This window comes from Taeniopygia guttata, chromosome 10 (assembly GCF_048771995.1).
Source record: "Taeniopygia guttata chromosome 10, bTaeGut7.mat, whole genome shotgun sequence".
NCBI lineage: Eukaryota > Metazoa > Chordata > Aves > Passeriformes > Estrildidae > Taeniopygia > Taeniopygia guttata.
The window spans coordinates 5775266-5791058 of NC_133035.1; the positions used below are offsets into that span (position 1 = coordinate 5775266).

Here is a 15793-nt window from a genome sequence, read left to right on the forward strand (position 1 = left end):
GTAAAAGTAACAGCAGTTCAAACTTTTGTAAAAATTCCATTTGTTTTTCCTCTCTTCTGAAGAAATCCAAACTTGGATTTGTTACTTTGTTTGAAAACTTTAAAACTTTCTCTTCAGGATGAAAGGCAAACAGTAACTATTCTTTGCTCAGACAATTCTTCAGAACAGGTTGAGTGACAGCATTGCACATTGCTCTTTGCAGTACATCCGTGTGTCATATGACACTAAACCAGATTCTCTGCTGCATCTCATGGTGAAAGATTGGCAGCTGGAACTGCCCAAGCTCTTAATCTCTGTCCATGGAGGCCTCCAGAACTTTGAAATGCAGCCAAAATTAAAGCAAGTGTTTGGAAAAGGGCTGATAAAGGCTGCCATGACCACAGGAGCTTGGATTTTCACTGGTGGTGTTAGTACAGGTAAGTAATTGCCATAATTTTAGTTTACTTAAGAATTCAGTGATGTTCATTCACTAATCTTTCCCACAGGCAGAAGATTTAAGTCTACATGAACAAGTCATTACCCACTAAACCAAAAAAGGAGCATTGTAATCATTGTGTTAATCTCCTACCCAGCCCAGACCATAAAATTTTCCTGGGTCAGTATTGATTTGCATTACTCGGTGTTTCCCCTGAAAACAAAATTCAGCCTTGGTTTCAGTAGCAAGGAATCGACCACTAGTTCTAATACTTTTCTTCTAGTTCTTGGTTAACCTTGTAGTTAAGAAGTTTCCTACTCCAAATTTAGCTTTGCTGTGGTTTTTTTTGTACAAAGATATTTCTATTTCTAAAAGTGTATTTCTTGATGCCATGGTTTGAGTCCAATGAATAATATACGTCGAGACAGACAAGGGTACAGATTACACTGTGGAAAGTGTAATCTGTACAGGAAGACAGGGTAAGTCTTCCACAGACTTCACTGGATTCAGCACAATGATATGAGAAGGTCATGGGACTTACACACAACTATTGCAAAATAAAACCATGGTTGTCTGCATTGCATGTTCTACTATAAAGTACCAGTGCCAGTTTAGTAGTGAAAGCAACACAGTAGCTCCCTGAGAGGCAAGAAGAAAATTCAGTTGTTTAGTGATCAATCTAAAGTGCCAAAAATACATTAAATTAATTGTACCTATAGGTGTCATTCGTCATGTGGGAGATGCCTTGAAAGATCATTCTTCCAAATCCAGAGGACGAATATGTGCCATAGGAATTGCACCGTGGGGCATTGTAGAAAACAAGGAAGATCTAATAGGAAAAGATGTAAGTGTGTAAGGAAATATACGTGGAAAAAATAATTGTTAATGTTTCTGAAATATTACTTTTTTCCATTTCTAAAGCATGCCTAAAAGGTGAAATTGAACAATTTCATGAGAAAACCTGTTGTTCAAGAATATTTCTCAGGTTGTCATATAGGACCTCAAAGTAAATATGGAATTGGTGAGGTTTTCATTGCTTTCATTAGTAAAGACCTCTCTGTGGTGACAGTTTTACATCCTAACTTCAGCATGGCACTCCGAGCCTTCTGTAAATCACATAAGGGCCTTGTGTGTGCAAGGCTGACATTTATTATAGGTGGGTACTCTGGAGTGGCATATGAATTACTGGGAACTCCAAATGAGAATTTATTTTCTAATGCACTAAGAGGATTATGTAACAACACTGTGTGAACAAGGAGAGCATGGTAATGAGCTTAGAGGAACATGAAGGAGAGTGCACAATCTGACTGTCATCCTCCAAAGGAAGCAGTGCTGTCAGGAGTAAAGATTTGAAATGTAAAGGCAAGCTCCATTTCTAATTTTCTGGTTTTTGTTGTAGAGGTTTGCTTGGTTTGTTTCCTCAGAAGACTTTGAGTGTGCCTCTGTTGGGTGATTTGGGGCATTTTCCCATTTGATTCTTAGTTCTAATCTAGGTGCATCTCTCCTCTTGACACACAGGTAACACGAGTTTACCAAACAATGTCAAACCCTTTAAGTAAGCTCTCTGTGCTCAACAGCTCTCACACCCACTTCATTCTGGCAGACAACGGCACGTTAGGTAAATATGGAGCTGAAGTGAAGTTACGGCGTCAGCTGGAAAAACATATTTCCCTCCAGAAGATTAACACACGTAAGTATGAATGGGGCAAGCTGTAGCCAGAACATCTTGAAGAGGGGGAGGAAGGGCTTGAAGTACTTGAAAGTATGGAAGTTATAACTTCTTCCAGCTCTTTCCAGTGGAAATGTGAGCAGGACAGTGTGACTGGACTACAACATGTGCTGTTTGATAAGTGGTGAAAGAGCCCACATCAAGCCAGACAGAAAAACCATGGAGTAACGATTGCATAAAGGGATGAAGAGAAAGCAACAAATAATAGTGAGGAGAAGCTTCAAAGCAGTGAGAATCTAAGGAAAATGAAATGCAAAGAATTTGTGCACTTCTAGGATAGAATTCATAAGCATCAGTAAACACACAGAATGAGGGGATTTTTTACAGTTCCTGTTTACAGGAATCCTGTGCAGCTTAGTGATTTCTGATTCTGAATGTTCACATAAGCATTTTATTTTCTCTTTTATATACAGATTTGTTTCATTTGAAATATCACACTCAAAATTCTTTGGTCTTCCTGATAAACTTAGCAGGCACTTTGATTTTTAATGACAATTAAGATAATTTCACCTTAATGCTTTCATATTTAGAATTTTATGCAGTTTTAAAATTTCTTCCAGTTATTACAGCCTCTCTAAAATAATTTCCTAGCACTTTTCTCATCATTATTTAGAAAAACAATTATTTTAAAATGAGCATGTAAAAATATTTTTAAAAGGTGAAATAAAAAATATATAAACTATTTAAAAATACCTCCACAACCCTAATTAAAAATGGTAAAAAAAATGTTGATAGTCATTCAATTCACGCATCAGTGAATTGAACTACTGGAGAATCTACATCAGTTCTACCAGTTGCTTTTCTTATCTCTTGCTGATGCGCCAATAAACTGTGTAAGCCTGTAAAAATAAGAGAAAAGAACAGAAAAGGACTATCCAGACTAGCAATTTAATTGAACTCCACAGAAGTTCCTTATAGGGTCTAAGTGCTCTTATGGGTAGAGCAGAAAACTCAAGTGGAGTACCAGGTAAAGCCAAAAGGCACAATTAGAGATCAGCTGTGATGTATCCAGATGTTCTGGGAATTCTCTAAGTGCTGCCCTGTGCCTCTGGTGAGCCTAAGAAACAGCTCAGGAAAATGCTGCCCCTTGCCTTTGAGCATGGGGGCAGTGCCAGGTGCTGCTGCCCACTGATGGAAACAGCTCAGCCTGCTTCTGTCATCTTTGTATTCTGTGGAAGTGCTGGCAGAGCTGGAAGGTTGTGAAAGGAAGCATTGGCTTGAAAGATCAGGAATTCAGGGCCCAGAGACAAGATGTTCTGTGTCATTCCTTTTAATACCACTGGGGCTGGGGGATATTAACTCTGATTTAGGTAGTGTTGGATGATTTTTGTCATGAGAAGGGCAAAGTTGAGAATACACATAGAAAGCTGTTGTGTGAAGGGCTGCAGTCACCAGCTAGTTACAACATACAGGGAGTTGTTTTGTTTCTTCTTAATCACTCCAAGCACAGGCACCTCTGCTGGAAATCTCAGGAGGAATCACTAAAGATTCATGGACACACAGGCCGGCCCATGCTCTGTGACTCCTCCTTATCAGAGCTGGGGTGTACTGACAGGAGGATGGCAGGAAGCTTCTGCTGTTACTGTTCATGGTGTTCCTGTTCTTCAGAGAGGAATCAAGGTTGAAAACATGAACTCATTCACGCGTTCTCAGCCAAACAAAAAAAGTGCATCTTTATAAAGTGCTGGTCATTTCACAGATTAAGAACTGAATTCAAATGTTTATGATAGTGGAATTAGTCAGCATTCAGGTAATGTTTTGTCCTTCGTTTCCCTAAGTTTCTTGTGACCAAGGCTACTGAGACCATGTGACCTGTGGGCTTCCCTTTGTCATCCTATGCCTGGAGATCACAGTGAGGCAGGGACAGCAAAGGGATGCTCAGCTGTCGTCTCTTCCACCGGCCAACCATTTCAGCCTCATGATAAAAACACTAATTTCATTTTTTTTATCTTAGTAATAAGCATAGGTATGCCACCTTACTGAAGACTTCCCATAGGTAACCAATGAAGAAATAAAGCATCAAAGGCTGGGAGCCATCCAAGTAGCAGTGAAGCTGATGAAGCAATAGGACAGTCACATTAGCTGCTTTATCTGTACCTGGTGTCTGTCGAGAGAGGTTACAAACATCCACCAACACTGAGTGCATAAGTGACCAGTATGGAGCTGATGCAAAAGCAAGGGCAGAGAGACGTCTTACTCTTTCCTTTTGGGTTTGGGGAAGAGCATGTGGACGTTTTTGCTCACATTGGCCATCAAATGGGTATCATTTTCCTAAGGGCTCTGGTTGGAAGTGGTGCTCTAACACAGAAATCACATCCACTTATCTCAATTTCTTAAACTAAGTTTCACTGACACTTCTTTTTTTCTCTTGTTTCTGTTCTTCTGGTTTTTGCAGGACTGGGGCAAGGTGTTCCTGTAGTTGGGCTCATAGTAGAAGGAGGTCCCAATGTGATCTCCATTGTCTTGGAGTGTCTGCGGGAAGAGCCCCCTCTCCCAGTGGTGATCTGCGATGGCAGCGGGCGAGCATCTGACATTCTGTCATTTGCACACAAGTATTCGGAGGAAGGAGGGTAAGGGTTTAAGATCTTCACCAAAGCTGTGTAGGACTATATGCCTTGCTTTCATAGAGTTTCATTTAAAAAGCCCTCAAGGACAAAATGCTGCCAACAGAGGCATTCTGCTGTCAGTCAGCTTTTGTTGCCTGTTTAGTCTTAGCCCTGAAGTTAGGGAGTAGAAGTTATTACCACTTTGAATGCATGTTATGGTCCTGTGAAAGGAGCTTGCTCTCAGTACAGCACACTGTTTTACAGTCTCCATCAAGGTTTGCTGCACAGTACTTGGTGCTGGGTTAGGCAGGCTAGAAGCAAGGACAGGTTCCCAGGAGTAACTCTTTTCTTCAGGCCGAGGTTAATTAGTGCATGCATTTGCAAAATTTGTGCTGTCTGATTCTGCTGTGTGAATTAATTTCATTGTCCAAGAGTGCCAGACCAGCTGTGGAAATTTTGGGCTTTCTTCATTCTCTTGTTTTTGCCTTCCAGGCAAACACCTCATCTTAATTAGGTTGTGGCATACCTGTCTTGTGCTGAAGATAGAACTTATTTCCTTGACTGAAGTTGAAGCTTAGCTTGTATCAAATATTAAGCAGACAAGTAGTGTTGCAGGCAGTGTGGATGTTATTTGCTGAATTAGGAGAGCAGCTTTTATGCCAGATTTTGTTGGTGTTTAGACATAGCACATATTTAATTGCACCAACCGTATTTATGATCCAGCAACTTTCCTTTCTGCTAACAAATTTCCTTAGTTTAGATCAAACTTGTCTTGTTTTTTTTTTTTTCGTTTTTATTCGTTCTTCCTATCAGTTCATAGTTAATTGAAAGAGTTTAGCAGCATCAGTCTCTGAGATGTGCTCACTGCATGACTTTCCCTCCCAGTGACAGTGCATATGATGCAGTGTCCAATTTTCTTGTCCAATAATTATGATGAATGTGTTTGTCTAGTAAGGCAGATCTATAATGAGAATTTTTTGTCAGTCCAATCATTTTCTCACAGTGAACTTTGAATTTTACAACATTTCTCAGGCACCTGCTGGTAATGTTTGCCATAATCTGAAAACACATGTGCTTTATTGGGAAATGGTTGAAGATTGAAGGGCTGTTTCATATTGTTTTGGGAGAGCAAACAATCCTGACCTTTCTAGAAAATTTTCAATCTCATTTCTTTAATTATCTTTTGGATTGTTCATTTGTTTCTCAGTTGGGTATTAGGAGTTTTCAGATGTACTAGCAAGTACAGTCATCTTGTTTAAGACCATAATCAAGATGACATCAGAAATGTGAAGTATTTTGGGGTTTTTAGAAGCAAAGGTAGGGGAATATTTAGAAGCAAAGGATAGGAGTCCTGTAAGGCCTAGCAATAAAATCCTGAAGATTGAACTTATTAACAGAGGTATATCTATGATATATAAGAGGGATACCTGGATATTACAGTTTCTTAAACAGCAGGCCTTCTGAATATATATTCATTTTGGCAATGTCTTATTTATGTCTCATTTTTTCATTTAGGATAATAAATGAATCCCTTAGGGACCAGCTTCTAGTTACCATCCAGAAAACCTTTAACTATAACAGGAATCAAGCTCATCAGCTGTTTGTCATTCTTATGGAGTGCATGAAAAAAAAAGAACTTGTAAGTATCCTAAATGTAGTTCACAAAGGTGATTTCTGAACAAATTTACAGAGCACCTTCAAGTGCCATTTTAGTTTAAATTTGTAGTTAAGTTTAGAGTTAAGATTATAGTTTAAGCTTTTCTCCCTCATATAGCTGCATTAAATGTACACATTCATTCACAAGCATAGGCTGAGAAGGATTACATATTCTGGAAAGTCCCAAAACCAAATTTCAGATGCTTCTCCTTGATAGGTAAATTGATAGGACTTTTTTTCCACATATCTCAGCAATAAGACACCAAGAGAAATGCATAAACCCAGGATCCAATGCCGAAAGTGGAGGAAGAATAATTGAAATAAGGGATCCTAGGATCATTCAGAGTGCATCCACACAGTTTTTGTTTTCTGACATAGTTACTCCTTAACAGCCTTTCATTCCAGGAAAAGGGGCCTGGCAGGCCTGTCAAAAGAAACTGAAATATTGTATTCCTGAAGATCCCCCCCTTCCTTGCTCCTGGTTTGCTGCAGGTCTGCTGTATGTGCTGCAGCACTCACTCAGGTTCCTGCCTGTCTCCCACATCCCAGCTGCACGGAAAAGTGTGCTCAGGGGAAGAAAACCTTTGACATTCACATGTGTTGTCTGGAAGCAGTGTATTGAAACTGCATTCACTGTGTTTCTGCAGGCAGAATGAATCCCTGAGTGTAGCCTTTGAGTAACTCTTTCTGTGAATTTTTGTAAATACGATGCCAAGATGAGTTCCATCCATACACCTTCACTGGGTGTAAAGTTGGTAGTAAACATCTCTGATAAGCTGACTGAAAGAGAATCAGCCTTCCTAAAAAGTTGGTTGAGAGATGAGACCCCACAGCTGCTTTAGTCAGACCGTTTTGAATTTAAAATGTGCATCAGAGCAGGCCTGGTTTACTCAGCAAAATTCAGACACTGGCTGTGCAGCCCAAGCAGACTTATGGTTATGGTTTTCTGTTGATAGTTTTGTCTGTTCTTGTTAATTAGTAATATTTTTTCTGTACTTCTTTTTCTAATGTCATGTATCTTTGCATTCCTGCGAAATATATTCTAACTGTTGAGAAAATTGCTATTCTCAGTAGTTAATGTGAGTAGTTGCTTTTGGAAAATTAAGAATTTGAGGTTTATTTCATCTGCATTTGGTATAAAGTTTGTTAACATTGAATATTTGGTTATTCTGCTTTGAATTATTAGTCATCTAATCATGTAAGCTTTACATTAAGTACTATTTTTAAAATCACTGAATTGCAAAATGGACTGAACAAAGCATATGTGCCTAAAAAGAATTGTTTTTTTCTTAACTTGGTTCTGCCTTTATGATTGTCATGCGTAACACATCCTGCAGCCAACTAGTATTTGAGTGTTATCATCAATAAAATGGATGCTACGATAATTATCTTGGGTAATTAGCATTTCCATTACTACTGGGAAGTAATAGAACCATCAGTAAACATCTAGTTTTGCATGGCAGGTTTGTCTCCACATTTTAGAATACATGGGTTTGGTGAAGATTTTTCATCAAGTTTGTCTTGTTCACCAATGCAGGGATATTTAGGATAATTTCACTGAAATAATTTAATTAAACACTTCTGTGAAATTTAAAAAGAAAAATTTAAAAGAAAAATTTAGTGGAACTGTACTTTTTGAAATATCTTAAATTGGAGGAAATAATAAAGCAGCACCATTCTGGTCTATTTTCTATCCATATGTTCAGTGTCTCTCCTGTGTTGTAATTTTGTGTGCTTGGTTTTGTGCTGCCCCTTAGATTACTGTGTTCCGCATGGGCTCTGAAGGACAGCAGGACATTGAGATGTCCATCCTCACTGCTCTCCTCAAAGGTGGGTTTCCTGGCACTCAGGAAGGCTGCACAAAGCATCCCAAGAGGATCACTCTTCGTGTTTAAGTCTTTGATTTCTTCCCTTGGATTTTAACAAGTGCCTGAGTGTGTTTGGTTACTGTTCAGATTAGCATGAAGCATAAAATCTAGATTGAAAGTTTTGTGTGGCTTTCCTCCCCTGAAAGCATGGGATGGGAATGATGCACCAACTGCACTGCTGATTTTGCAGCTCATTTTATTGCAGTTCTAGCATACATTAAAAAAATTAGGGAAAAAAAGCGGGAAGATGAAAAGCTGTCTGGTTTTTTCCAGATCTCAGATTGTGCCATTTAAAGCTTAGAGCAATAGGATAATTCCATATTTAATTGGGGTTTGTAATGTTTGCTGAAACAACTGTTCTGTCTGTGGGTATACAGTAGTTGATACTGACTTTATAAGGAATCTCTGGAGTCCCCAAGTTTACACCTTTATGTGCAGTATCATCCAGAGGAGCTGAGAGGGGTCTTTAAGAAAAGTTTAATGTCTGTCTTTAGTATCAGAGTAAAAGTCAATGTGGAAGCTTTAAAACAAAAGAGACAATCTCATTAATCCTTTGGAAATTAGGATTATAGGATTAAATGGAAGATGCTGTAATTTGATTGGATGAATCCACTGCTTTGTGTCAGAATTATTCTAATGATAGTATGATATGGAGCCAGGCTTGCTGTTTTCTAGTTATTGCAGGAGCTTGTCCAATCTTGTTTTATCATGTTTGAAATATGAAACCTCTGTGTGTTTATCTGTAGGTACCAATGCATCTGCTCCAGACCAGCTCAGCCTGGCTTTGGCCTGGAATCGTGTAGACATTGCACGCAGCCAAATCTTTGTCTTTGGACACCACTGGCCAGTAAGACAAAGTTTTCTTTGTTTGTCAGTAGTTTAAATTAAGTTGAGTAATATTTATACCTTGGGTTTTGATGCTGCACTGGCAGCAATGGCAAAACACTGCAGTTCACTTGTATAACTCAAATTCTTTATTTAAGCTATTTTCATGTCTCACTATTGAGAGTATGTATTGATGTTTTTATTGTTTTATCAATGTATCAATGTTTTTTGCTTTACTGTGTGAATCCAGTTTTTTCTCTGTGGAGTTTATGTAACCTAAGCATTATTTCAATGTTACTAGTCACAGAATCACAGAAGTCTACTAAGTTAGACTTATAATAGCTTTTTAAAAAGGGTAAAGCTGTGACTATGCAGAAAGGCCCTTAAACTTAGAGAAATTACCATTTTTAGTTGACTCAATGTGAGAAGTGGTGACTGGGGGGTGAGCTTGGTAGGAGTGTACTCAAATAAATAGTTACTGTAAGATCAATTAGATTTCTAATACTTTAATGCATTATAAATACAGCCTATAGGAAGTCTTACAGCTCCTGATGGTACAGCTCCTGAGAAGGAAAAGAAATCTCCAGCACCTCAGACTAAAGGAGGCAGAGGGAAAGGAAAAGGAAAGAAAAAGGGAGGAAAAGCAAAAGAAGAACCAGAAGAAGAAACAGACCCAAGAAAACTTGAACTCCTGAACTGGGTGAGATGAAAGTATTTGTATAAAAACTGCTGAAGGTGTTTTTTCATTCTGAGGTACAAAGACAGAAGGAAGATACACGCTCTCATGCTGTAGAGTGCTCTTTTGCACATTCCCATGAGATCAGATTCTGTAGGAATGCTGTTTGGTGTTTGAGCCAAGAATCCCTCTCTCATGCCATGTGCACCACTTGCAGCCATATCTCAGCAGTACAAGTCAGTAAGTCAGTACTGAGCTGTAGCATCTTCTTCCTTGCACTTGTCAGAAGTAAATAAGACCTTCAGTGAACATCTTCCTCCTGTGAATGTGCTAGTTTAACTTGTTTCTATCATACTGAGCAAGCAAATCCCTTTTTCACATGATGTGTCAAGCATGGTATGCCTGGTTTAGTTAAAAATGCTGAACAAAGTGATTGAAAGCTACGTGTTGAAAGACTGAAAGTTACCGTTGTATTGCTAAAGGTTTGGAAGACTGCTATCTCTACTCACTTCATGTGGTTTAAATGTTACTTTCTAAATTCCTTTTTACTTACAGACTAACCAACATATGTGAGAACTCAGTCCATATCCTAAGTAGTGAAAACGGCTGTGGCTGCTGCCCAACCAACTCTTTTGTACTCATGTGATCTCACATTCTCCACCCTGCAATTCAGGTGAACTCCCTGGAGCAGGCTATGCTGGATGCACTGGTCCTGGATCGAGTGGACTTTGTGAAACTGCTTATTGAGAATGGGGTGAACATGCAGCACTTCCTGACTATTCCTCGCCTGGAGGAACTTTATAATACTGTGAGTGAGCAGAAATACTAAAAAGCCCTGTGGTGTTTTGCCATTGTATTGTTTGTGACTTGAATCACCACAGAAAGGTTTATAAAAAAGGGATATTACACAGCTCTTGATAAAAAAGCGTTTGGCAGTGTAGCCCAGTTCCTTCTTTTCACCCCTCTGGAATGTGATGGCACATGCTTGTCTAAAGCTCTTCTTAAGGTGCTAGATCACTAATTGTGTTCATGCTTGCAAAAACTCTGAAGATCTGATGATCTAATGGACCATGAATTATTCTTGTTCCAGAGACTGGGTCCGCCAAATACGCTGCATTTGCTAGTCAGAGATGTGAAAAAGGTAAGCAGTGTTACATTTATGTGATAGCATTAGCCAAGTGAATCAACAGTAAAAGCAAGCATAGATGGGGCCAAGCTGGCATTTGAAATTAGATGGCAGCTGTTAAGAAAAGTTAAATATCTCACTGTGGCAAACAGTCTAAATCGGGTATGGCAATGCTAGTAATTTAAAGACTAAGGAGTTAACTGAACTAAGCTCCTATAGGATAATATGGCATTTGAGATTTAGGCTGATATTGTTTCTTCTCTACAAGAAGCTCCCAATGCAGCATTACAGGGGAGGAGTGGAAGAAAAGGCCTGCTGGGTTAACTGGAAGCCCTGCTCATTATTGCTGAATTTGTTGCATTTTGTTTGTTTCCTTGTGTGTTTTCCAGTTACTTTTCTCCCACTAGTCCAACTTTTTACCTGGGAGAAAATCTCTTCCACCCTACATTTGTTTTTCATTTGTTTCCATTACATGAAAATTTATTCATTGTATGTGAATAGGGAGGGTCATTGTGAGATTTATCATATTTTCTCTCTCCGAAGTTTTGAAGCTTTTGTTCAGTAAAATTCAGCTACATAAAAGTGCCTGTATTAATTTCTGCAAGAAAAACTCCCAGTTATTCCAGGGAGGTTCAGATGTGGGATTATGCAGTATTGTCTTAATGTATAATTCATATTCATCTGCTTCATAACTTAACACTTTTCTCATTCAGTGTTGTCACTGTGTCACTAACATTACTCTGCATTCTGCTGTCTGTCTGTCTCTCCTCTTTTCCATTGCATTTCCGTGCTCCCTCCCTCAGCGGCAATCCCGGGGATTCAGTTGGGTTAACCTGGAGGTGATGTGCTTCCTTAGGCTGTAGTTGTTCCATCATAGCAGCTGCTCAGTGGTGATGTAGAATCAGTCATTGCTGTAGGATGTAGCTTGGACAATGAAGCACCATTTTTTCCAGTGGAGTCAATACAATTATCCAATTTTAGCTGTAACTGCCAAAATTAGAGTTTGCTGCCCTTTACTCATGGTCTGCATTGTAGTCTCAGCTGTAGAGAATATGATGAAATATAAGTTTCCATTAAAAAGTATGTAAAGTATGAGTATCAGGGATAGTCACCATGACATTGCCATGCTTTTTTACTGGATTAATGATAATTTTTACAGAGTTTCTTAAGTTCATTAATATAAACCTTGTAAACAACATAAACTTGCATGGACACTCATATATGAGTAAATTAAATCAAAGCAAAATTTGCTCAGAAATATTAATTCTGCTAACAACAAAAACAAAAAGCTGTGACCCCAAAAATTTTCATTATGTCAATCAGTTAATTTCATGCAAATGTTTAAAGACTGAACTCAGTGGCTGTAAATAATACCCATGTTCCAATTTAATCATGACATATGTCTAGCCAGGCAATTTAATATATGTTATTTTCTTACCCTAAATCCTTATTAAGTTGTGGTTTTGTTTTTTTTTTTTGTAGGGAAACCTTCCACCAGACTATCATATCAGCCTAATAGATATTGGTCTTGTCCTGGAATATCTCATGGGTGGAGCCTATCGCTGCAACTATACTCGGAAAAGTTTTCGGACTCTTTATAATAATTTATTTGGACCAAAGAGGGTAAGAATGAATGAATCCTACGTGTGGCCATTGTGGTAGTGGTAAAAAATAAGCAATACTCTGTTCCTTTTTTTTTGTGAAACACTGCATATTAAATTCAAAAGAAGTGCTGCAAGGTAGAAGTTGAAACTCCAAGAGTGAAGTCATATAAGAAAGTTGTAAGACATCTGGATGTGAGGACATGAGAGGTGGTGAATACACAGATCTGGAGGTGAATTTCCTCCTATTCCAGTAGTTTACAATCCAAATATTCCGAACTGTGGGGTGCTTAGAAGCACTCTATTTTTTTTTGGCTTTTGTGACCATGTGGTGATTTTAATTCTCAAAACATTATTTATCAAATTACTCATTAAACTCTTCAGTCTGAATTAAAATCTTTCTTTGAGTGCAGGATATTTCCTAACCCATTGCATTCCTACAAATATAATTTAAATGAAGAGTAGTAGCTAATTGCATCATTATTGGCACAATTATTTATAACAGTAAGTTTCATAATATATGCTGTACATTTGTAAGTGAAAATGGTTTTGCTTGGTATTGTTTGGTCTTTCAAATTTTCCTCTCATCTAACTGATTTTCTTTTCTATTTTTTAATATTCAGCCAAAAGCTCTTAAACTACTGGGAATGGAGGTAAGTTGGACTTATTTAAAATACTGGTTTTATTAAAACGTTTCCTGGTACAATATCCTTTTGTTTTTATTTGATTTTCCTAGAGTGTAGAGGACCTAATTTCTTGTCCTCTGTTTGAGATTTTATGTCTTGTGCTTCAGAGGTGGTAAATACTTTGTGCAGTTGATGATCCCTGAATTTTCCATAGAAGACAGAGGTCACCATTTGCAGGAGTTAAAACTGCTCAAGGAGAAGTACATGCTCAATTGCTGAAGAGCCATCGTTGAAAATGGTGTGGGAGGTTGAATTCTGAATTTGGATTAAAATTCACATTTTGTTGAAAAATACTGCATAATGCTGAGCCTGCTTGAACGAGAACTGATTTTGTAGAATAGCAATTTCTTTTATTTGCAATCCACTTCTGAGATTGGACTCAAGGTCTACAGTGATGATGAGCTCTGTCTTATATATGCAATGTTCTTCCTACATTTTTTAAACCCTAATTTTCCCAATCATGGCTTTTCTCCCTTCAGGATCCTGCTTCATTGTCACTACTTCCCTTCAGTTGCTTCCATGTTGGTTCCTGTAGTAATGGCCTATCCTCCCTATCCCCTTAAGAAATGGGATACTTAATACCTTCCAGGGTGCACTGCATACATAAGAGGAGATTGCTTATTCCAAGGTGAACACTCCCTTTGGTATCTTGCTGTTCTTAAGGGTGCTGTGTGCCTGTCTTTGCCTTTTGCATGTTGCCATGGCCTGCACGTCAGTCAGAAAAGTGCTCTGGTACCTGGAGGATGTGCAGGGATAGAGGAATCAGAATTAGAGGCATATGGAATCAGGAATGACAGTGGAGCCTATCTGTAAGGAATTCAGCTTTGTTAGAGTCCCACTGCAGAGGAATTCGTTAAATATTAATTTGTTGCAGACCAGCCTGTGCAATTCCACATGAAGTAGAGATCTGTGTACAATGCAGTGTGAAGGGATGCCTTCAGTACCAAGGGGCTCTACTGCACTTTTCCAGGATGGGTGACTTGTGTACAAGAAACAGCACCCTGAATAAAATCTGAGTCTGTGTGTGCTTGACCAGTGCATGCTCTGTCCTGTTGCATTCATGGTAGCAAACAGCAAAACCAGCTTAGAACTTTGAGTATTAATGTGTCCTCTCTGTACTTGTTCCATGCATGGTGCTGTTGTCAGGTGAGCTGTTAAAAGCTGATGGGAACAATTTTTCTTCCCAGGATGATGAGCCTCCCGCCAAAGGGAAGAAGAAAAAGAAGAAAAAGGAGGAAGAGATTGATATTGATGTGGATGACCCAGAAGTCAGCCGCTTTCAGTACCCCTTTCATGAGCTGATGGTGTGGGCTGTGCTGATGAAACGGCAGAAGATGGCTCTGTTCCTTTGGCAACGAGGGGAGGAATCCATGGCCAAGGCACTTGTGGCTTGTAAACTCTACAAGTCTATGGCCCATGAGTCTTCAGAGAGTGAGCTGGTGGATGACATTTCTCAGGATCTGGACAACAACTCAAAGTTAGTAGATGCAGAGCAAATTTTATATTCACTTGCTACAAGCTTGCTGAGAAGCTTTACTTTTAGTTCAGTACAATAATTTCTAAATGTAGTTTTACAGAAAGCCATTTGGAGCCAATTTATCAACTACAGACAAGGCAACACATAGACTCTGGATCTCAAGGCAACACTAACAAGGACAAAACTTGCATTTTTTCCTGACAGAATGCATTCTTTCTTCAGCTTCTCTCTGTAAAACTAGCTACTTCTGTTTCACAAAGTTATTTTTAGAATTTACTCCCAGAAATTAAGGAGTATCTGATGACATATCTAAACTACCCTTAAGATGTTATTGGTCTAAGCTAATTCCCTCAGTTCACTAATGCTTTGTTTGGAACTTTTTTAGACTGTCCCAAATTAAGCTTGAGATTAGTTGTTCTTGTCACTCTACATGTGTGTGGATAAGCATGGTGCCCAGTGAACAGAACTAAAACCCCAAAGCAGATTCATTTCTAAGTGTAACTTCACTGATCTTATCTTGTTCCAGAGATTTTGGCCAGCTGGCTGTTGAACTCTTGGATCAGTCCTATAAACATGATGAGCAGATTGCCATGAAACTGCTGACATATGAACTGAAAAACTGGAGTAATTCTACCTGCCTGAAGTTGGCTGTGGCAGCTAAACACAGGGACTTCATTGCTCACACCTGCAGCCAGATGCTCCTGACAGACATGTGGATGGGGCGACTGCGCATGCGGAAAAACCCCGGCCTTAAGGTATTCCTGTTCTGCATCATTTCCAAAGAGAATGGGTTTCACTTACTTAGAGATGTTTTAAGAACATACCTGTTTTAAAGCTAATTTCTTTTGTTTCCAATTTCAGGATATCTAAGGCATGTTACACCATGACAAAGGAAAATATAACTCCATGAAACACTTAGCCTGATTGGAATCTGAGAGAGAAATCGTGTCTTTCAATAAAGCATGAGATTTGTTAATTGAGAACATACTCTTTCTATTAAAAATTAGTTGTAGACAAGCAAAATATTTCCATTAGGGGTCCATGCAATGGGAATAGAGATAAAATAAACCATATGTAGATGCAGGCTTCTTAAATTGCTTAATATCATACCAGTTGAGACTCAGTGTTGAAAAAGAGTGAAATCTGTGCAATTGCATTGTGTGAAACCATGTGATTTTCATTTCATGC

At 38.7% G+C, this 15793-nt stretch overlaps 1 protein-coding gene and 1 non-coding gene across 13 annotated transcripts in view; both read left to right on the plus strand.

Annotated features, from left to right (window-relative positions):
- Positions 1–15793, plus strand: part of TRPM1 (transient receptor potential cation channel subfamily M member 1) — a 125230-nt gene that overhangs the window by 90949 nt on the left and 18488 nt on the right. For 11 of the 12 annotated variants that reach the window (XM_072933728.1, XM_072933729.1, XM_072933726.1 and 8 more), the window contains 14 exons: positions 203–416; positions 1135–1259; positions 1934–2105; positions 4540–4714; positions 6206–6329; positions 8104–8176; positions 8961–9061; positions 9566–9739; positions 10389–10523; positions 10806–10856; positions 12324–12464; positions 13066–13095; positions 14316–14605; positions 15132–15360. In XM_072933728.1, coding sequence (XP_072789829.1) covers positions 203–416; positions 1135–1259; positions 1934–2105; positions 4540–4714; positions 6206–6329; positions 8104–8176; positions 8961–9061; positions 9566–9739; positions 10389–10523; positions 10806–10856; positions 12324–12464; positions 13066–13095; positions 14316–14605; positions 15132–15360 — 2034 coding nt within the window. Of the gene's footprint in view, positions 1–202; positions 417–440; positions 596–1134; positions 1260–1933; positions 2106–4539; positions 4715–6205; positions 6330–8103; positions 8177–8960; positions 9062–9565; positions 9740–10388; positions 10524–10805; positions 10857–12323; positions 12465–13065; positions 13096–14315; positions 14606–15131; positions 15361–15793 lie in introns of those variants that run through there. The other variant, XM_072933734.1, reaches the window with a different exon arrangement.
- On the plus strand, positions 3955–4026 carry MIR204-2 (microRNA mir-204-2). Its single transcript, NR_049100.1, has one exon. It is a non-coding gene; the product is annotated as a microRNA mir-204-2 (primary transcript).